Source organism: Botrytis sinoallii, assembly GCF_014898435.1.
Source record: "Botrytis sinoallii strain Bc 23 chromosome Unknown BSIN_006, whole genome shotgun sequence".
Taxonomy (NCBI): domain Eukaryota; kingdom Fungi; phylum Ascomycota; class Leotiomycetes; order Helotiales; family Sclerotiniaceae; genus Botrytis; species Botrytis sinoallii.
Window position 1 is genome coordinate 2201122 of NW_024066033.1, and position 20701 is coordinate 2221822.

General features: G+C 41.9%; 7 protein-coding genes across 7 annotated transcripts; 3 read left to right on the top strand and 4 right to left on the bottom strand.

Moving 5' to 3' along the window:
- Positions 1–1566: 1566 nt before the first annotated feature.
- Positions 1567–3046, bottom strand: EAF02_004411 (uncharacterized protein; the record flags this gene model as incomplete). Its single annotated transcript, XM_038900459.1, has 2 exons — positions 1567–2565; positions 2708–3046. The coding sequence occupies 2 exons, from the start codon at positions 3044–3046 to the stop codon at positions 1567–1569; spliced, it is 1338 nt and encodes a 445-aa protein (XP_038760166.1).
- A 1260-nt stretch (positions 3047–4306) lies between these two features.
- On the bottom strand, positions 4307–4498 carry EAF02_004412 (uncharacterized protein; the record flags this gene model as incomplete). The annotated part of the gene is made up of 1 exon (XM_038900460.1): positions 4307–4498. One exon carries the CDS (start codon positions 4496–4498, stop codon positions 4307–4309), a length of 192 nt encoding a protein of 63 aa, XP_038760167.1.
- A 2787-nt stretch (positions 4499–7285) lies between these two features.
- Positions 7286–10131, top strand: EAF02_004413 (uncharacterized protein). The gene is made up of 2 exons (XM_038900461.1): positions 7286–8794; positions 8842–10131. The coding sequence occupies exons 1-2, from the start codon at positions 7865–7867 to the stop codon at positions 10051–10053; spliced, it is 2142 nt and encodes a 713-aa protein (XP_038760168.1). The 5' UTR covers positions 7286–7864; the 3' UTR covers positions 10054–10131.
- Positions 10132–11479: 1348 nt separating this feature from the next.
- EAF02_004414 (uncharacterized protein) lies at positions 11480–12481 on the top strand (the record flags this gene model as incomplete). The annotated part of the gene is made up of 3 exons (XM_038900462.1): positions 11480–11759; positions 11921–12175; positions 12282–12481. The coding sequence occupies 3 exons, from the start codon at positions 11480–11482 to the stop codon at positions 12479–12481; spliced, it is 735 nt and encodes a 244-aa protein (XP_038760169.1).
- A 1977-nt stretch (positions 12482–14458) lies between these two features.
- On the bottom strand, positions 14459–15251 carry EAF02_004415 (uncharacterized protein; the record flags this gene model as incomplete). Its single annotated transcript, XM_038900463.1, has 2 exons — positions 14459–14916; positions 14972–15251. The coding sequence occupies 2 exons, from the start codon at positions 15249–15251 to the stop codon at positions 14459–14461; spliced, it is 738 nt and encodes a 245-aa protein (XP_038760170.1).
- A 1946-nt stretch (positions 15252–17197) lies between these two features.
- EAF02_004416 (uncharacterized protein) lies at positions 17198–17496 on the top strand (the record flags this gene model as incomplete). The annotated part of the gene is made up of 2 exons (XM_038900464.1): positions 17198–17382; positions 17466–17496. The coding sequence occupies 2 exons, from the start codon at positions 17198–17200 to the stop codon at positions 17494–17496; spliced, it is 216 nt and encodes a 71-aa protein (XP_038760171.1).
- Positions 17497–18427: 931 nt separating this feature from the next.
- Positions 18428–20087, bottom strand: EAF02_004417 (uncharacterized protein; the record flags this gene model as incomplete). The annotated part of the gene is made up of 2 exons (XM_038900465.1): positions 18428–19668; positions 19723–20087. The coding sequence occupies 2 exons, from the start codon at positions 20085–20087 to the stop codon at positions 19275–19277; spliced, it is 759 nt and encodes a 252-aa protein (XP_038760172.1). The 3' UTR covers positions 18428–19274.
- Positions 20088–20701: the final 614 nt, after the last annotated feature.

Here is a 20701-nt window from a genome sequence, read left to right on the forward strand (position 1 = left end):
CTTCCCCCTCCACCCCCAACCTCCCATCAAACGCCACCCCCGGTGTCACAAAATCCACATGCGCGCTCACCCCACTCGGTACACTATACTCCCCACACGCGACATGCCTCCCCCCCTCCTCATGTTCCCAAACAAAATACCTCGTCCTCAACAATCCCTCCGCCTCCTCCGTCGTCGCATTAAAGCTAATCCACGATCCCCCCTTACTAACCTTCACCCTCTCCGGTGCAATCCCCCGCTTCATGTAGCCAAGCCCGCACCACATCCACTGTTTCCTGAGACGGAGCAAACATATCTGCGATTTTGGATGCGCTCCAATGTTGACCGTAGAGCGGCGATTCGGGATGCGAGACTTCATTTAGGAATTCCTCGGCGCGGTGGAGGTTTTGTTGCGTGAGACCTATGCGGACGGGGAGAACGGCCTGAGGATGGAGACGTGCGGATCTTTTCCATTTGGGAGGCGGGGAGGATCTCTTTTCATGCACAACATGCAGTTTTCTTTCCTTCTTTTAACTTTCTCTTTCCCCTCCTTCTTTTCGCTGTCTCTACCTCTGTCTCCTTCCTCCCACCATCCACCCCATCCACAGCTCTCCCTCCAACACTCCTCCCACTCGATCCATAAAAATTCATCCCCTCCTCCTTCCCATTCCCCTTTCCACCCTCACTCCTAACCAACATCATCGTTCCCTCTGACGAAACCGGCGATGCACAAATCGCTACCACCAGGGTAGCGAACACACACATCCCAATCCCAAAATGAAACCTCATTATTTCCCTTGGATGCTAAACCCAGAGCATCTGCCTACCAAAAAAAAAAAAAAAAAAAAAAAAAAATATTCGAAAAAGACAAAGTAAGTTTATTCACAAGTATCACCACAGCAAATTCATTGATTTAGAACAATATTGTTACGCTAGTGTTTGCATTGGCTAAAAATTCCGGGTACTGAAACTATGGATAAATTCGATAATCATCGAAAGTGCATTGTTCTTATTATAGATACAAACCAAGTGATTAAGCTCTTCCGCACTGTATGCCATACCCACATCATATAAGGCTACCACGGATATGAAGTGACCCTTTTGAAGATGCAAAAAGGATTCGAAGTTTTGAACAGAAAGCTCAAGACCAATAAAAAGACAAGCAAAAGCTTAGACTTTCGAGATGGACGAGCATTTGGTAAAAGTCCATACAGAAACGGTTTCCAACCTTCGCGTGGTAAACATGTCTTACACGTGCAATGCACCAAATCCCCTAAGATCCAAGAGATCCAAGGTCTTGGGTGAGGCTGATGAGGATATCTTCATGGTCAAGATCAAACCATTGACTTGCACGGATCTAGAATGATCAAAGGAAGAGCTTGCGAAATGATTGTTACCAGAGATGGAATGAATTGATGAGATAGTGGATTCTCTTCTTGTATCAATAATTCATTGTACCAATAAGCTGACGTGGTGAGTTCGAGATCAGTGGATACTAAAAGCTTGTAACAACAACACGGACTTCAAACCACTAAAAGTAATGAATTCTGAAACAATCAAGATTCAAAGTTCAAACACCACCAGTTTTTAATTCGGAATACTTCTCAAAGGTTTTCTTCTGAAGAGCACGTTGCTCATTAATAACCTTCCATAATTCCGCGTTTTCTTTCGCAACTTTTCTTCCTCGCTGGAGGACGGAGATGAAGACGAAGATGTAGCTGTAATTTGAGGTTGAGCAAAATCAAGTAATGCTTTCTCTAGCATACCCTTAGGAAATCCTTGATACTCCATGGCTTGATCAAACGTCGTTGACTTTTTGGTACCATTCAGTTGAGCTGTGAATGCATAATTACCCTCGGCCAATTTAGGCTTAACTACATTTATTGATTTTGTCTTTGGTGTCTTTGGGAAAGGAGATTGCATAACAAGGTTTGTCACGGGAGCATTCAAATCCGAAAGTTCTACCAAGAAAGCACGTCTTCCAGTATCCCAGTGGGCAATCTTTCCAGAAGAATGTCCCGAGAACAAACTTGTTCCATCATAACTCAGCCCTAAACAATGTACAGCACCAAGATTCTCTGATGGCGGGGACCAAACCGGCGAGTTAACTTGGACTGGGGTATTTTGTAGTCGGGTATCATATAATGGATTGATTGCTGAATTTGGTTGAATGAGTTCAATCATTTGTAATGAACCATCTTCGAAACCCGTATAAACAGCTCGATCGCATGGGTCCAGTGCCATGCATAATGGAGTTGATGGGAGTAGGAATGTTCTTAGAAGATCACCCGTGTGATAATTCCAAACAATTATTGAATTGTCCTTACTCGCAGATATGCATATATTTGATGTGCTGGAACTATGACCCATGACGACGGAAGTTATGGCGGCTCGATGGTTTGACAAGGTTCGAATGGGCTCATGCGGTTCATTCGTATTTGTATGTAATGATAAAAGTTGTGGAATTGACCAAACGTGGAGATTTGAATCTTCGGAACCCGTAATGATGTGTGTTGAAGTTGAGGCCATACATGAAACGGGTTGTAGATGTGCAGCTGATGTTGAGACTTGTCTACCCGTGCAGACCTAGACCCAGAAAGAATTAACACAAATGACTCCATGCACTCGCCATCGTGTCGCCACCAATGTAACCATGTGGTAGCAATACCAAACGGCACAACACGACACGACGTAAGCTGCAGATAATAGAACGGGCGAAATAACTCACCTCCCATAGTATGACCCGCCCCTCGGCTGTACCCAGTACTAAAAGATCATCGCCGACCAAAGTTAAAGTGTGTAACCTTTCTGGAAAAGAAATTAAAGCTTCTTGATTCCCGCGTTCCCTTGAGTAAATATGAACAACCGCCTTATCAGCTTGTGCCGCGAAAATGTGAGTTGAATTTGCTGCGAGGGCATTAACTGCGGTCGAACTTTTCTTGAAATTTGATTCGATTTTCGGGGATGGATGTAATGTATGAATGTAAATCCCGATATCCTTTGCGATGGCAGTATTCGCAGTTCTTGGCTGAGCTCGAATGGATGAGATGAATTGTTCGGACAACATGATTGCCGCTGGGTGTATGCTTCTCCTCTGATCGATTGATTGACAAGATATTTGATTACTCGTGATTGAGATTGAGTGCTGGAGATTATGAAATGGATATTTTATTTTGTGTTTCGATTCTTATCGGAGACACCGGTAATTGTGGGTATGAAGCTCTTGCCCTCGTAGATTCGTCGTGTTTTAAGATGAATGAGCTGGGGAGATTCAAATGGATTAACCTGTCGGATTGTTTTTAACGACGCCTTTTTGGGTGAAGTGCAGGAAGCAGTAGTCGATAGGTAGTATTCGGTATTCAGTATTCAGTACGAGTAGTCAGTGACCAGTTGCCAGTTGCCAATTGCCAGTTGCCAGCCAACCAGTATAGTTCAACGGAACGGGCGCCAAAATGTGTAGATTTTTGTTTTTCCTCTTCCTGTTCCTGGCGGGCTTGTGAGTGATTGTAATTGATTGACAAATCAACAAGGGAAGAGATGGGACGGATTGAACCGTCTTTGATCTGTGGTGGTGTCGTAGATGTTTTAGAATTTGCTGGAGAAAGGCATGAGAATGAAAATTTGCATAATGAAGATTAAATTTGATGTTTCTGGGGTAAATGTGTATTGAACCAATCAGAGGCGAGAGACGCACGAGAAGCATGAGAAGGCTGCAGGAGGCTGCAGGAGGCTGCAGAAAGCTACTAAAGGGTAAAAGAGGCTGCAGAACCTGATGAATCCTAAAATAGAATCGGGGACGAGATATCCGTTCAAGGGCAAGGGGAGGAGGGGAGGGGGAGGGGGAGGGAAGGGGAAGGGGGAAGGTTTCCCTCAATTTTTTGTCGGGATTTAATTTTAATGCCAATGACAATGCCAATGTCGATACCTGATTATCAATACCAATATCAATATCCACTACATCGACGTCAGTTCCGATCCCGAATTCCCAGTCGATTGGTTAACATGGGGACGAAGGAAGATCATGAATCAATCTGCGTATGGGATGGGGTCATGTATTGGGCACGGTATTGGTCATGGTATTGGTGTGTGGATGAAGTGATGCCCATCGAGGCTGACGGTGGAGGAAGGAGAGAAAAGGAAGTAGATCTGAGGCAGCAGAACCAAACCCATGGGATCAATAGGATGAAGGATTGAATGGATCGACTCGCCATTTTCTTCGCGTATCGTGACTTTATCTGGTAGAATGACAATCTTAATGAACTCCATTGACTCCTGTGACTCCAGTGACCTGCCCCCGAAACTACTCCATTGGATGCGTTACCCAGTTCTAGCCCTGGTCGCCGCCCTGGTCGCCCTGGATATTCCAATGCAACCTTGGAGACGCCGGCGTGCTCAGCCAGACTTCGAAGTTCAACCAGATTCTGGGAAAACGATCAACATCGTCCATGCTCGGTGAATGGCAAATGCGGATATCATCATTTGAGTCAAAAGTAGCGCAACGAATACGGAAGAAAGGCATTTCCGAATAATTGGATGAGGCATGAGCACCTCTTCACATCCTGGATGTCTCACTTCTTAGTCTGGATCTGTCAAACGATCTGTCAATTATTACTCCCAGAGAAACTTATGGATCTCATGGGTATCATGGACCTTGTTACTCAACCCGATTAGACTACTCTCCTCGTGGTCTAGCAAGTGATGAGTCGATGATGGCACGATGGGTCAGGTCGTCGCCGTCGACTAATCAAGCAAGCAGACAGGCAAACAAGCAAACAAGCCAACCCGTATGATGTAAAGCGATTCAAAAAGCTGAGATCCAAATATCATCTGTACTTTGATAACACTAAACACCAAACATGGAGGAACTCATCAGCATCCAGGTACCGAATCGAGACATTTCTCGTTTTCTTGATCTCGGAAATGCCCTTTCCTTTTTTCTGTTCCCCCCTTTCTCCAATCATTCGCGCCAATTATCGCCCTCTTGGGACTTTTTTCGATTTTAGGTACCAAAAGCTTAGCTGTCTGGTTGTTTGGCTGGTTGGCTGGCTGGCCCATTCTTTTCAACATGGTAGAATCTATCTTTACATCTCATTGGTGATTTATTCGAGGTGGAGGAGAGTTGAGGGCTATCCTCTTAATATCATCCATTCTATTGGCATTTCTTCTTTCAGAATAAGAATAAAATGACATTAAGATCCTCTCGTTAATTCCATTTATACATTCATTAATTTATTCATTCCCTTGTCACGATGCGTTCATTACTGACCAAAGCATACTAGGTACTTTCTTCTTTCTCCAGATACTTGTCGCTTTCGTACATCGGACAACTTTATAACCCAACATAGCAAAGGACAGTAAAGTAAGTTGATGGTTGGACCCAGTCACCCAGCTCCACCGCAACCAGAGGGCGCAGCTATCGTGAATAGGGCAACAGAAGCGAATTGAGTTTGAATACCTTGTTCCCACCGACCAAAAGTTACAGCTTGGGTATAAAATTGAGGACTAATTGAGAAGACCCAGTCCATCTAGTCCTTTATTTTTCGCGTCATGACCAATAGAATCATCATCGGGGATCCATTACACTTTCGGCTTCGGGCTTTACCTTTTTCCACAGGGCTATTGCAGTATAGCAGGGCTTGAGGATTAAATGAGCTATAAAAGTCAAACGAACGGAGCTTTTGTTGATCAATGTAATGTCTAGAAGCTGGTCGCTGGTCGCTGGTAGCTGGTGGTCTGGTGTCTGATGTCTGGTGTCTGGTGTCCGGTGTCTGGTATCTGGTATCTGGTATCCACGGAGTCGTAGCTAGTATCTAGCAGCTGGTTGCTAGTACGTGATGAATATGATGAATATGATGAATATGTGATTGGATCCCCACTATGTATGTGATTGAATGTAATCATTAGATTGAACAGACGAACAAACGAGCCAACTAGTGAGGCTGAACTTTTTTGAAGGGTGGCCAGCGTCCTATACTGGCCCAAGTGGTGGTAACTTGTAAATCCGTTTATTACACATGACCAGCTGGAAAGTGTAATGAATCCACTCGAAGAAATTACCTGGGCAGTGAGCAGGTGGGCAGTGAGCATCCACCTAGGTAGGATTCTCCACTTATTTCTTCCAAAAGACTTCTTCTGCTTCTTTTCATCATTGTCACCCATGGCCAGTCACACATCTTTTACATATTATCCATGAAACATCCGTCATCATACCACGACCCAATCTCATCGAAGCCATCTTGATTCCCCAGACCGAAAGGAGCATCAAAACCATCCGACCCGATCAAACATATACCAAGACGGGATCATGGATAGGGGAAGGGAGGAGGTTCACAGAATGAATGTTCTGTGCGTAGGTATGTAGAAAGAACAAACAACCTTCATGAACCAAACCTAGTTTCTACTAAGCAAAAGCTTATTCGAACAATTTATATTCACAACCGCGATTACATATCACTATACAATTACATACCATCACATACCATTACATACTACTATGGATAGGGCGAATCCTCAAACCCCCATAGTTTGTTGCGCTCGACCTCATCTCCTCGATCTTGGTAAACTTTCCGTCCGATATTCTCGAGCGCAGCGAGGACGGGGGTTTGGGGGCTTGCCCCCATAATCAACCTCATCTTCATTCAACGTGTACGCAGTAGATGAAAAAAGGAAGTATGATCTCCCCTTTCAATTTCGTTCGAAGCTCATCATTCAGCCAACCGCAATCCTGTCCTACCCTCACATTCATTCGCCTTATACTCAGGCACATATTCATGCACTTCTCCCCTTATGCACGCCCATGTGGAATGATCTACAATGTCCCGAGTGAGGCTCCAAAAAGCAAAAGGCAGGATATACTTCTGACGAATGTATGTTGGATCTCTTTCGTTACATTCTGCCTAATTCGCTCTAAGTTATTTGTGTCTCAACTACCGGGTCTTTCCTTAGCTCTTGTAAGATTATCACCAGCATTCATTCAAACACACACCATCCATTCGTTCCAGAGCTTTACCCTAGGAGTTTACCCTCGAGATTTACCCTAGAGATTTAACCCTTGAGCTTTATTAACCTTGTATGTATACCCCTTCTCCTTTGGTGCCCCCTGGTCTATAAAAAAACAATGACGCCTAGAGAGACGAAAGCCATGGCCGGGTCATTTATAAGTAGATGATTCCACTTTTACCCCAGTACATAACACAGACCACGAATTTGAATGTTGTGGTTGCGATGGCTCGACGGCTAGATGGGTGGGTGAGTGGGTAGGTGGGTAGGTGGACAGGACAGGTACAAATTTAGTAGGAAATACTAAAAAGGCCATTTATTATTTGTTATTTATTTTTCATTTTTTATTTTTTATTGTTTATTGTTTATCGTTTATCGTTTATTATTGATCGTCTATTTTTTATTATTTTTTATTTATTATCATCTATTATTTACCATTTCTTACCTAGGTCTGTACCGACATCCATGGGTCAACACCAAAAAGAACAAAGTGGTCTGTTTTTACTTTTGCCATGCTTTACCTCATTCTCGGGCTCCTGTTGGTTCCTGGGTATACAAAATGCACGGCATGTCAAAAAAATCATCGACAGGGAAATCCAAAGATCCATGATCTTCAATCCCCGGTACAAATCATCCCAAGGGGGAGGTCATAAGGTTCCACATAATTTACCTTGCTTTGTTTTTCGATGATTTCTACCCCGGAGAAAGGAAGATCATATAAACACTTCCATCATCTCATCGCATTGCCATCAGACTATAATATGATATCGTTTTTCATCATCATCTTTTAATCTACACTGTTGTATACAATACACACTCCTTAGACCTTTTTAATTGATTGAGTGATACATACACCAATCAGAGTCACTCCTTTTAAAACATCACCATGGGTTCATCAACCACTCAAAACATCAGTCAAAGACAAACCCATACTTACCAAAAATCTACTTCTTCCATTCTGCCCAAGGTACACGTCCTGCGCAAAACATATCAAGCACCCTCCAGCCCACCCTTTGCTCACCATGAAAATGAATATACGGAATCACGAACACTTTCTACGAGAGCTTCTCTCCCGAGTTTGCACACCACCATGTTTAAGCAAGCAAATGCCACTTCTGCTTTGTTGAGACCTTCATCTGCACATACATCTAAAAGAGCAGTGTCTGGTATGAAACGACTGTTACCCCTCAGACTGGCCACTCCACCACTTTCAGAGGATTCGGAAGATTCAGATTCACACTCCGTATCAACACCATCCAAGAGGTCAACTTTTGGACAACTAGAGCGTTTGGGAGACTTATCGGATCTGGAAAATATATCGCAACGGAGATTACACGGTACATCGCTTTTAGCCATCCGACCAGAGAAATATCGAGACACTCCCATTATTTCAACAGATGGTTCGCCGTTGATCGGGAGTCCTCTTTATCAAGAGAGTTGTACTAGGTGGGATGAGATCGAATGTACTACATCTAGTATCATCGATGCGTATGAAGGATTGAGTGATTCGAGTTCAAGCAAAGGATGCGGTTGGGATGATTCAAATCATGACACACATGAAACACAAAGTGCAACATTATCACCTATTTCCCCAAGAAGACGTCATCGAGCAGATTCAGAGTTGTCTTTCAAATGTTTGGGCGAAGAAAATGAAGATGCTGAAGAAGTTGAACAATCTGAATCCTCGTGGTTTGCTGGTTCCAAAACCAAATGCCGGACCGCTCCTAGACTGTCGACTTTGGATATTGAAGAATGGCTCGACGATAGTGAAAGTAGCATGTGTGAGAGTTCAGATGATGAATCTGATGACTTTTTCGTAAGTTATTCATTGCAATCAACTTGACGAATACTAACATTATCTAGGCATGCGCAACAGCTCTTGCACCAGCTAAAGCACAAGTTATTCACGTGAATCATAAAAAAACTCAAAGTTTGTCCATTACTATTCCAGAAAGAACAACACCAGTCGGAATCTTAAAACATTCCGATTCATCTGCTCTTCAAAGATTAACCTCTCGCTCTCCGATCGAGACATGCCCAATGGATGATCTAGCCATGTCCAGTCCTCCAACTTCACCCGACGAGCCAGAATCCAACAAATTTTCTAACTTTAGTCAACGAAAAATCTCTCGTTCACCAGCAGATCTTTCTCCAACACCTGCCTCTCCAGATACGATACTTGATATCGTAGCCGCAATCGAAGAATGCACTTCGAACTTTCCTACAAAAATGTTATTAGCAGATACTCCATGTATATCATCCATTCGTTCACACCTTAAAGCTACATCAACTGCGTCTTTCAAATCATTTCAGCGATCAAAACAACCACCACCAGCACCATCAACCACAACACTTATCCCTCCCCATCAAAAAGGTCTCAACCGTCGCAATCGTCCTCAAACAATCTGTCTCTCGCCAACCGAGACCAAATCCTTCAACTTTTCCATTCCCACCACCCCACCCGTCACTCCACCCTTCAGTCCCGATTTCTCCTTCTCCTCCCTCGCACCCGCAAATACACCCAGCACCACCAGCGCAGGCCCCTCCCCCATCCTCCCCACCTTTGCCTACCAACTCGCAGCCGCCAATCTCCAACCTCTTCACGCTATCTTCCCCGTCTCTTCCGATTTCCTCCGCTCCGCTCTCTACGCCCATATCCTCGCTTATATCTTCCTACAATCGCTTCCCTCCTCTTCTACTCCTCCATCCAGTACTCCTCTCGCCCGTACCACCACTATCAAACATTCTCACTCCGCTTCCCACAGTCTCCGCAAATCCTCTTTCCACAATACTACCTTCTCATCTTACACATACAATAACACTTCTCTCGTTGGTATCCCCGCCAAAGCAGCTTCCACCCTCGGTCTCTCCGCCTCAACATCCATTCGTCGCAATGGAAATCTGGGAGGAGGAGCCGCGCAAAACAAGAAGATCGAATACAATCTCAAGAATTGCATAGGCAAATTGTTGAAGGGTATGCAGGGAAGTGTGGATGTGGATGGAAATGCAAAGGAAGTGGAAGGATGGGTTTTGAGAAGTTTGGTCGAGGTTGTGAGAGGATGTGAGGGGATTTAGTGGCATGGGTTTTTCATTCTTTGATGATACATTTCTCTTTCTTTTGTATAGTTTACTCTTGTTTGTTTTTGTTTTTTATCGTTTCGGGGATGGGATGGGAGGGAAGGGGGGGGGAGGGTAGGGATTGATATCCAGCGGTTAGGCAAAGGTAGGATTTCTGGTATATTATGATATATATACCTCTAAAATACCATGGTAGTAAGGGAAGGAACAGGATAGGATAGGATAGGATAAGATAGGATATCTAGGCCAGGTCATTCATTTTTCGTCATTGTCATTGTTACAGTCATTGTTATTTTTACTTTGTGTTTTTCTTTTTGCTTTTGTTTCTGTTTTTGTTTCTGTTTTTGTTTATTTATATCCATCATTGTCTTTATCAGTCAGTACCTTAGCAAGCAAGGTGTTTGGGAGCGGGAATGGGAATTGGACTTGGACTTGGAATTGGATTTTTTATCGGGTGGTATGAGTATGTATGTATATATGACTTTTGATTGATGGGATGGAATGGATTGGATGGATTGGATGGGATTGCATTGGATTAGATACCTAGATACTTACTTACTTTTTAATCATAGATTCTTGTATATCTTTTAAATATTTGATGATAATTTATTAATTTATTTGTTTGTTTGTTTATCGATGTGAGTGCTTCTTTTTACTGATTTGTTTATCAATAGGTATCTATCTAGATATCTATCTGTCTTATGTTGATAAATCGTATCATATAATAAATTAATCATTCGATTAATCAATTGATATTGAACATTCAGTAGGTAGGTATATACCGGTACTTTCATCTCCGGATTGATTGTGGAATTAAACTTGGAAAGTTTATTATAGTTGATTGGTTGGTTGGGTAGTTATTACTTAGTTAGTTGTATTGGGATTTGTATTGGGATTTGTGAATGGATTAGGTTTGATAGTAGTGGTTTGGTTTGGATGGGATGGGATAGGATGGGATAGGTTAGGATGGGATAGGATAGGATGGGATAAGATAGGATGGGATGGGATAGGATGGGATGGGATAGGATGGGATAGGATAGAATGGGATATGTTATGGTATAGGTTTGTGATGTGGATGTATTTGAGTATAGAACTCCCAATCCTATACCATACCATGCCCTACTATTAAATTTGTCTCGTTGGGTAATGAATGAGAACTTAGAAAATGATGATTCGGATATATAGTGAATCAATATTACTTACTTACCCAGGTAAGTAGATATTTAAGATGAATAAGATTAGTAGATAGGTGACTGGACTGTCTTTGATTGATATTCATGACTTTAGATTTCTGGTTTACTTCTTCGAGTATATAAGTTCACAAATCAATACATGACATCTATCTAAACAGACATTTGAATTTCCGTTTTATCAGTATCTCAAAGCAAACACCACTTCCTAAAAATCACTCGCCACCCCAAATATGCGCCACCCCATCTCCGTCCTCCTCCCCCTTTACATCTATCCTCTACCCCTCGCCTGGAACTGGCTCTTAACCACTATCCCCCTCTACCCCTCCATAACCTATACTCTCGTCATCAACCCATCCTCCGGACCCGGCACCTACAATTCTTTCCCCGATCCCAGCTATATCGATGCTATCGCCTCCCTGAATGCATTTGATAACGTACAGTTATTGGGATATGTAGATACGGCGTATATGCATCGATCTGTTGAGGATATCGTTGCCGAGGTGGATACTTGTATGCATCTTTCCTCTCTTCTCATCTCTTCCCCTTTCTTAATTCTAGATCTTGAGTCTTGAATCTCGAATCTCGAGTCTTCCAATTTCTCCATCTCCTCTGTCATTCACATCCACAGAATCAAACTTAGACACACACTAACATCTTTTTCTGTCCACTAGACAACCACTGGCAAGCCAACCCCTCAAAAGATATCCACATGCACGGCATCTTCTTCGACGACTGCGTCTCCAACTGGAACGCCAGCACCTCTCAATTCATGAGCACCATTGCTACCTCCGCCCATCAAGCCAATCTCACCGTAACATTCAATCCGGGCGTGATTGCCGATCTTTCATTTTTCGCACTCGCAGACAATATATTAATGATTGAAGAAACATACAATGCTTCGAAAGCATTACCGAGTATTGAATCTAGTGAGTTTTCATTCTCTTTTACTTTCGATATTTTCCTTCCCGAACTTTAAAGTGGTGAGTTGTTACTCGATCGGTAAGTAATCCACTAACGCAATTATAAAATTAGTTCCCCTAAACCAACGTTCCAAATCTTCAGTTATGTTTCATCATTTTACCGGCTCGGCAAGCGATCAATCGACTCTTGTGAAGGAAATCTTGAAAATGGGTATTAATTCGCTATACATCACCACCAATGATTATATTAGCCAGAGTGATCTCTGGACACAATTCAACGCTGCCATATCCGCAGGTCCAAGTTTTACTTGAGATTTTTGTTTGGGGGGAGGCGGTGAGGTGGGAAAAATCATAATCATTAATGACTGACTGTTCATAAGAAAAGCATCGTTCGTTAATATGACTCAAATAACTAGTACGGAAATCTGGTATTTCCATCGAGTTATTGATCATCAAATAGATAGGTAGATAGGTAGATAAGTTAGAATTCATCTCCCACGCTAGCTAGTCATTCAAATCTCGATCGCCATATCTATGAATAATATGTTTCACACCATCTCCCCAGACGGGTCGTCCACGGTTTCAAATCTGACAAATCATGTGATGAATCCAATATGTTTCACCATCACCACATAATCTAAAAACGAATATTAAAATCAGTACCGACTCCAACTCTAACGGTCGGTCAACTAGTGCCTCGTGGGGAAAAGTATCTTTCCCGCTAACCCTTATATTCCCGACGAGAAACGTATATTGTACGCTATTCAAAACCGTTAGGCTACGTGCATCCGGTTAGCACATACATATCTATCTAGTACATAAGAACTCATCAAGCACCGAGCGCATCGAAGTTTAAATTATTAATGCAAAGGAAAAATCAAAATTTACTATTTCAGCCCTTTATCGTAATGGCGTTATGAGAAACATATTGAAATCATATAAAATCTCTAGATAGATAATATATAAAAACTTTCCATCTAGAATAAAATGTGTGTTTGTGAGACATGATTACTATTTGACTTTTATCGATAGTCATGAACTTTGGGGAAAGTATGTCATATTGTTGGATTCAACAAGATTGGAGCATGGAGATTATCTTGTGTACTATTGAGATTTTGAATCGCAAAGAGTATATGAAATGAGATGTATATGAAGATATTCGGATTATTGTAGGACTAGATACTGATAGAAGAGAAGAATCAGGGTATCCGAAATTGAAAGTTGTATTTTGTTGAATTTTTATGTGCTTGAAGGATCAAAATTCAAGATGACTTTTCGGTAGTATGGATATAAAAGCCTTTTCAGAGGAGAGAGGGGGGTATTTGATCTTGAGGAGCGATTAGGTTGGAGATAATGATGATGGAATGGTTTGATAAGGTGATATGGGATTTTGGAACGGTGTATATATTCTATCCTTTGAAACCAGAAATTTGCGGATGTTTTCTTGTATGAGTGCTATATGGGAGTAATATAGCTCCGGCTTTTCTTCTTCTTGATATATCGAGTGTGTGGATTTGATTTTTGTACATATATAGATGATATTTGGAGATTGATATTGATATTAAACTTGGTTTATGTGCTTTCTTTTTGTGTGTTTGCTCATGGATTTATTTTGAAGGAGTTGTAATAGGACAGGAACTTAGAGATTCTCGTCTGAAAAGTTGGATATTCGTTGTCAAATTCTGTCGCTGGTGGGAGTTTCAAACTGTTGGTGTTTTGCTATTTTCTTGTGATTCAATCTTGGAGATAGTGGTAGGAATGAATAAAGATCAGTTGTAGTGATTGAAACAATAAAGATATAACGGATATAGAAAGGTGTGGTTTAATTTGGAGGAGTTGTTGGAATGTTTGACTTATTTCATTTATTGGAGTCTGTGGAGATACTGATATTGCACTTCGCAATATCAAAGACTTTTATATGACTGAGGATTTGCAGTATAGCTAGAATCTGGAGAGGGAACCCTTTATGGAAAGACTTTGGGCACATTCATGAAATCGAAGAACTGCAAGTAGTTTCAGTGAAAACAATCATACGCGGAAAAGAAGTCGCCAATTCCGCACTTGATCATGCTATTTTCATTTTCCATCACATAAACATGTATGTGGATTTTCCTAACACCTGCTTCCAAGAATCTACACTCCCACCAAAAAGTAAAAACAAGAATAGAAGGATTTCCACAGCATCCAAATACAACTTTCCGTCAATTCACCAGCTCGACGTTGTCTCCCTCTCTCTTCGGTCCCCGACCGCCCCACTGAGCCCCATAACCGACCTTCCAAACTAATACTCTAATTCCCCACTGCACTGTTGACCGCAGCTACGAATTGAGTCCACATCTTACTCTGACTTGTATATTCCACCGTCGTAATATACACCTCCGCAACCCCAGAAGCAACAATCGAGTTAACGGTATTAGTCTGTTGAGATTGAGAACCACTAAAATCGTAAATAATGACCGAACTTTGCTCTTGTTTAGTACTTGCAATTTTTTTCAACGAATTGCCTTTCTTGGAGGAATAGGCGGAGTAGTCATCTTCAATCATAACAACTTTGTCGGCGATGTTGAAGAATTCCGAGTCAGCGATAGTACCGGGGTTGAGGTGGACGGTGAGGTTTAGAGCGTGAGCGTTGTCTGCGATGGTGGTCATGTAGCTGGAAGAGTCGGATGTCCATTCGTTGACTGCGTCGTCGAAGAAAATTCCATCGACGGCGATGTTTCCTTTGGTGTAGGTAGACCAGTGTTTGTCTATTTTTTATTAACATTTTCTTAGATCGTCTGTTTTTAGGAAGGTTTTACTCACAAGTCTCGACTTCTTGGTCAACGGCAGCAGTACTCTTGGCCATGTATTGGGTATCCACATATCCCAAAAGTTTGACATTGTCATACTTTGTCAAATTGGTGATACCAGAGATATATTCATCTTCTGGGTAGTCATTGAGAGCTCCTGGTCCAGATTCCGGATTGACAATGATGGTGAATGCAAGAGAGGGGTAAGCTGCAATGGCATTGGTGGCCCAGGTCCAAGCACCTTGAGTAGGGTAAAGGTAAAGAGGAAGAAGAATAGAAGTCGCGAGAACCATTTTTGCGAGTTTGGAAGGAAGAAGTAAATTTGTAAATGAATGTATGAATGTATGTATCTAAAATCAAAGAGTGTCCAGACTCTGGTAAGGATTGACGAGATCGTAGAGATCGAAAAAATTGGAAGGATTGAATGTAGAAGTAGAGAGCGACTAGAGAAAAGAAAGTAGACTATATCGTCAGAAAAGATGATGTGGTACAAACTTCGAAGGAGAGTAGTCTTAATATATATGATGTGAAATGCAATGTAGACACTCGCTGTGGGCCATGTCGATCTCCTTAATTTATGTCACCCGCATTTTTGGACGCGGGGAGAGTGGGCCAGGGCTGATTTGAGATTGATTAAATTGAACCTCTAGGCAGGCAGCCCCAAGAAAAAAAAAACCTCCTTACAAACGCGCGGAAACCATTCATTCGTAGGGGATATTGATGTTTAGCCGCCTTCATTAGGGCTCTACTCATATCACATCCTTGGCTGTGGGTCGAAAGGATCCGAGTCTAAGCTTTGAATTCGCCGAGTCAAGAACTTTAAAATTGAGGAACAAATAGAGATCTGATAGGATTTTGGAGTATAAATGTTTCAAGGGGATATTTTCCATATTCCAATGGTTGTGCAGCCCAATTTAGTAATTCAGGAACTCCAATCACATTATGATCCGGCTAAAAGCTTCTTGGCAAACAAAAGTGTCTCTTGTGCCACTGGATAACATAGTACGAATGACTAAGAAGTATTAAGCAGATGCCATTAATTGGTTATTGGCAAAGGATTTCGTTCGCGATGAAACAAACCATTCTATGCATGGCGCTTTCTAGATGGGATGATGGAATTTTTTCAACCATCTAGATCGTATAATCCTGTGGTACTAGTAGAAGAATAAGTAATTGATGCAGGGGCAATTGGAAAGGAATTCTAATGGTACCTTAAAAGGAAACATACGCTGAACGAAAGTCTGGAAGATTAATTGACATCAGACGAATTTCGGTGACGCCTTTTAAATTCGAAGAATGATGCAATAATTAATTTGAATTCGTGTACAAGCGTGAAGTATATGTTAATATCCATATATTGTACTGCGTAATTTGTGCGACTCGTTGGGAAATAACAAGAAGATTGGATCTTAACAACCTCTTAGATACTTTTGTCGTAGAAATTCTCGGGGAGATCAATTCTAGGAATATAGAAGATTCTAGTGATAGAATGTGCCCTGAAAAAAGCATATGAAATAAGCACATTAAACACGTGGTGTTGGATTGCAACCCTGAAGCCATCCCTCAGCTTCCTTCTCCCCCATGTAAAGAGCAAGGAGAGGGACTTCGCGGAGCGCCCGTTAGCTTCAGGAGAAATGAGCCGGGCTCCGGGAAGCTATTTTTTCGATTAAAGCCGAGCTATAAGAGGACGAGGTAAATTTACATGAGTAAGAACGGCACAGAGTCTGTCGGGGTTGGTGGGCGGACAGGCAAATCCAATATCAGTGGTATAAAACATCAATTTTGCGAGCAGCACCCAAGCCGATTTAAATAACATGTAAAAGAAGGAAATTGCAAATTATGCATAGTACTGAATTATTGTGATTTTAATGTCTTGAGACAATTGCGAAGAATACCATAAGGAGATAAAAGATACCTCATAATATCCACTCGCAGGCAATGGAAGCGGTTAAAAGTTACACACGTTGTCAAGCTACCGATTCCGATGTCAATCTTTGATACTGATTGGAGAGATAATGAGCCTTGTTGAAGATATCCAGGAGGCTTATAAGAATAAGGAATATGTTTGGCAAGCGCTTACCTTACTTCGCGACGGAACGGTACGCCTGTACAAATCGTGTTTATCAGTAATCATGCCCAATATAAGCATGGTAGATATATTACCGATACCACACCCATAAAATTGGCATGCAAACTATAGACGGATTGATAAAGCAGTCGATGTCGTAAAACAACAACGATGTCAAGATTCATACTCACTGAGAGTAGTCGTTTAAATGTTGACACTTTGATTCGTATGGCATTGAAAGCATTGAGAAGGTTCGGTAGCTGCGAACAGCTCTGGAAATCTGTATCGGCCGAGGATGAACTACAATGGCTAAAGTCGGCGTTCGCGAGATATTATACAATGGATGATATGAGCCGGTGAGTTGTCATAATCCGCAAGTACAGATCTACTAGTCACACTTGTATGGAGTACTTGAAAAACAATATTGATACTAGAGTAGGATAATCGTCGGGCTCAAAGCTTTTCGGTAGCCATGAGACTTGAGATCAATTTCGGACGAAGAGAAGAAGATAATGATTTCTGATGACGCAGTGTAGATTCCATCTTCCTTAGCAAGGCTTCTCATGGAAACATGGAGGATCATTTTAAAAATGCTAACAGGACCAGCCGACTATGACTATCATCCGCCGACAGAGTTTCGTATGTCTTCATTTCATAATAATCCATGTCAAAACGACTGCTTCCCCAAGTATAGACTGTACAGACCCAGTGACATTGCTTCAGTCTTATGGGGCATGTAAGTTGATTAACCGTCATTATAATGATATCGCAGAAGTTGCAGGTAACAGTAATTTCTTAGCTGCCGGCGAATATCCTTTATCAAGATTCCGAGAGCTCAGATTAGAGGTTGTTCGGTCGAGAGAGGCACAAGTAGAAAGGTAGGTGGTAGAGATGAGTTGGTAAGATGTCCAAGTCTTGGCTTGAGGTGCATATGAAAATGGAAGTAATCTAGTATGACCATATGAGAGATCTTCTTGTAATGCGAGCACGCACGAGATTGAGCACTATTAGCAAAAAATGAACAGAACGGAGTGAAAGGAAAGAGTAAAGCTCAACGCGCGTAGTAAGAATGGTGGATAGAACAACCGAAACAATAACAAACTTGCATATTCTGTGAACAAAAAACTCTCGATTGATACGCCCAAACTATCGACAGCAATGAATTGGAATGTCTTCAGAGATCTTGAATAATTGACGTGATTTACTCAGATCCCTCGAAGGCTCAACATCTATTGCACAAACATAACTCAATTAGGATATGTCGGTAGGTAAATAAAGGCAATTGTGTATAGAAGTGTGAGAATCACTACCAGCCATGAGATATAACTAGGAATGGGTAATCGTGGGTTGCGACTTTCTGATATGTTGTAAAGAGGAAGAATAAATGTGAAGTACCACGCGACGCGATCAGACCTGGGTCTAACTATTTTGGGAAAGAGGGGGTAAATAACTACGCTAAGCCCATTTGACCTCATCACCACTACCGAGCCCCATCTAATTGTATGTTAGAATGCAAGCTATGTCCGTTTATATGAGGATTTCCTCTGCAAAAATCAAATCAAAGCAACCTTTAAGTACAAAGAATACTCAAGAAATAGCCTTCTGGTTTGTCTTTTGCATTGCGCCAGTGCCTTTCGAGGTAAGCCAAGTCATGTCCTTGGATGAATTGACTTTGACAATTCTTCAGACACTTAGCTTTGAGGAAGAAATAAACAGGCATGATAGCCAACTCCTCACAAGCAGAACAGCGGCGCTGCGAGCAATTCTAATGTGACAGAACTTCCTTTGAAACGATTCATTGCTAACGCGATCGGTGGTTACCACTTTGTATTTAGATTTGCAACATCTCCTCGCATCTGATCCCATATCCACGAACTCCTTGATTTAAGAAGAAACTGGTGAACTTGTAATTACACCTCGCCCGCAAGCTGCCAATGTTGGCTCCAACGTGATTATAACAAAAGAACAGTAAAAACAGTAATTAAAAATTAAGCTGCCTGCAAGCAAAGCAAATTCTCCATCATCTTTTTCATATCTCGTGAGCGAATGTACAAATTTTCAAATACTCCAATCATTCTGCTGCAATCCGGTTCTAAAGAACGTAAGAATAATGCACCATCTTGAAACGCCATGACCATGCAAAAACCATTGATATCAAGTGAGCGAACCACGCTGTTCCAGTACCTCGAGGCATCAAGTTAAAATATATTTGGCATTTCAAGAATTGGTATTCTGTATCGAGCTCGTGTCAGGAAATCCGGAACCCACTCGTGGCTATCGTGCCCGTAGAGTTCATGGGTATACGAACTCCTGAATTCGCTTTGAAGAAACACTTCGAGTTCATCTCTGGGTGATTTGGAGAAAATTGTATCCAAGTAGCTGCCAAGCATTGTCCATTATTATATTGTGCGCACGATTGCAAACAATTATTCAGAGTCGGGGTTGTGACGTTGTTTAATTCGATATCTTCTCCTGGTGAAGAAGTTAAATCGATAGCACAAGCTATACGAAACTCTATACTAGGTACAGGTGTTGTATAGGTAGTATTGTTGACGTTGGGGCATCCAGCCGAGTCTACAAATTCCGTGACTGTTGGGGCACATCCTGAAAGTGTTCCCGTTGATTCGCACTTGGAGGTCTTGCTGGAAACACTTATAATCAGTCTTGTCCCTTTTTATTGTCGCATGCAGAAATACCTCGAGGGATTGTTATGCTTCCCAACCCAACCTCCAATACCACCGCCAATACCTCCTCCGATTAGGAAAGACACCACAGCTATGAAAACAATTGGTACCAGCCCGAATTTTTTCTTTTGTTTTGGTGGAGGTAAATAACGCGCAAGATCGTATGCTCTTTTTGGTGGTGGAAATGAGACTTCTTGGAGTGGAATATTATCACATTGTTTACTTAGTGGTGATATTAGATGATTTGATGCTCTTCTCACGGAGTATGAACGAACGAAATATTTATCGGGCGAGGTTAATAGGTATGGAGATTGTTCCTCGGGAACAACTTCTGGCGCCTCACTTGATATATGCAAGGGTCTAATTTGGTACACCATTTTGGCGATTTGATGATGACATTCAAATTGTGTTAACGAAGGACTGAAAGGAATTGCATGGTCGAAAATCAGGAATAAAGGAATAAACATAGATTACTCGGGAATGCTTCACTTGTACTTGTATCCAGTTCTAGCTTCTTTCTAGAACCAATTTTCGAAATAGCAAACTTCCATCTATCGGTTCCGGGGCGCAGTTGCGCAAGAATCAATATATATCCTGCAGATACTCTGCAGCGTGGTTGTTTTTATACGCAACGTGATTGGTGTCAACCGTTTAAAGGTTGCGCCACATTGACAGAATGCAAATCAGGAACCAGATCATTGCAAGGATTCGCTGGAGAAGGTGCCTGTTTAGTAAAAGCTTGCCAAATATGGTAGACGCGAAGCAACCCTACCACATAGAGGGGAAGAATGATCTTCACTTGGAGATCTTTAGCAGCTATGAGCCTTCATAGAATGAAACTATCATTCATGAGCCTACGAGGCTAAATGGATGTGTTGGCTTCCACATGGCAAACGCATCTTCCCATCTCTCACGAGAGAAATTAGAGTCTGAATTCACACCGAGTTCGGTCGTACCGATCGTGGAAGAAACCAAAAAAATCTCTACTGTG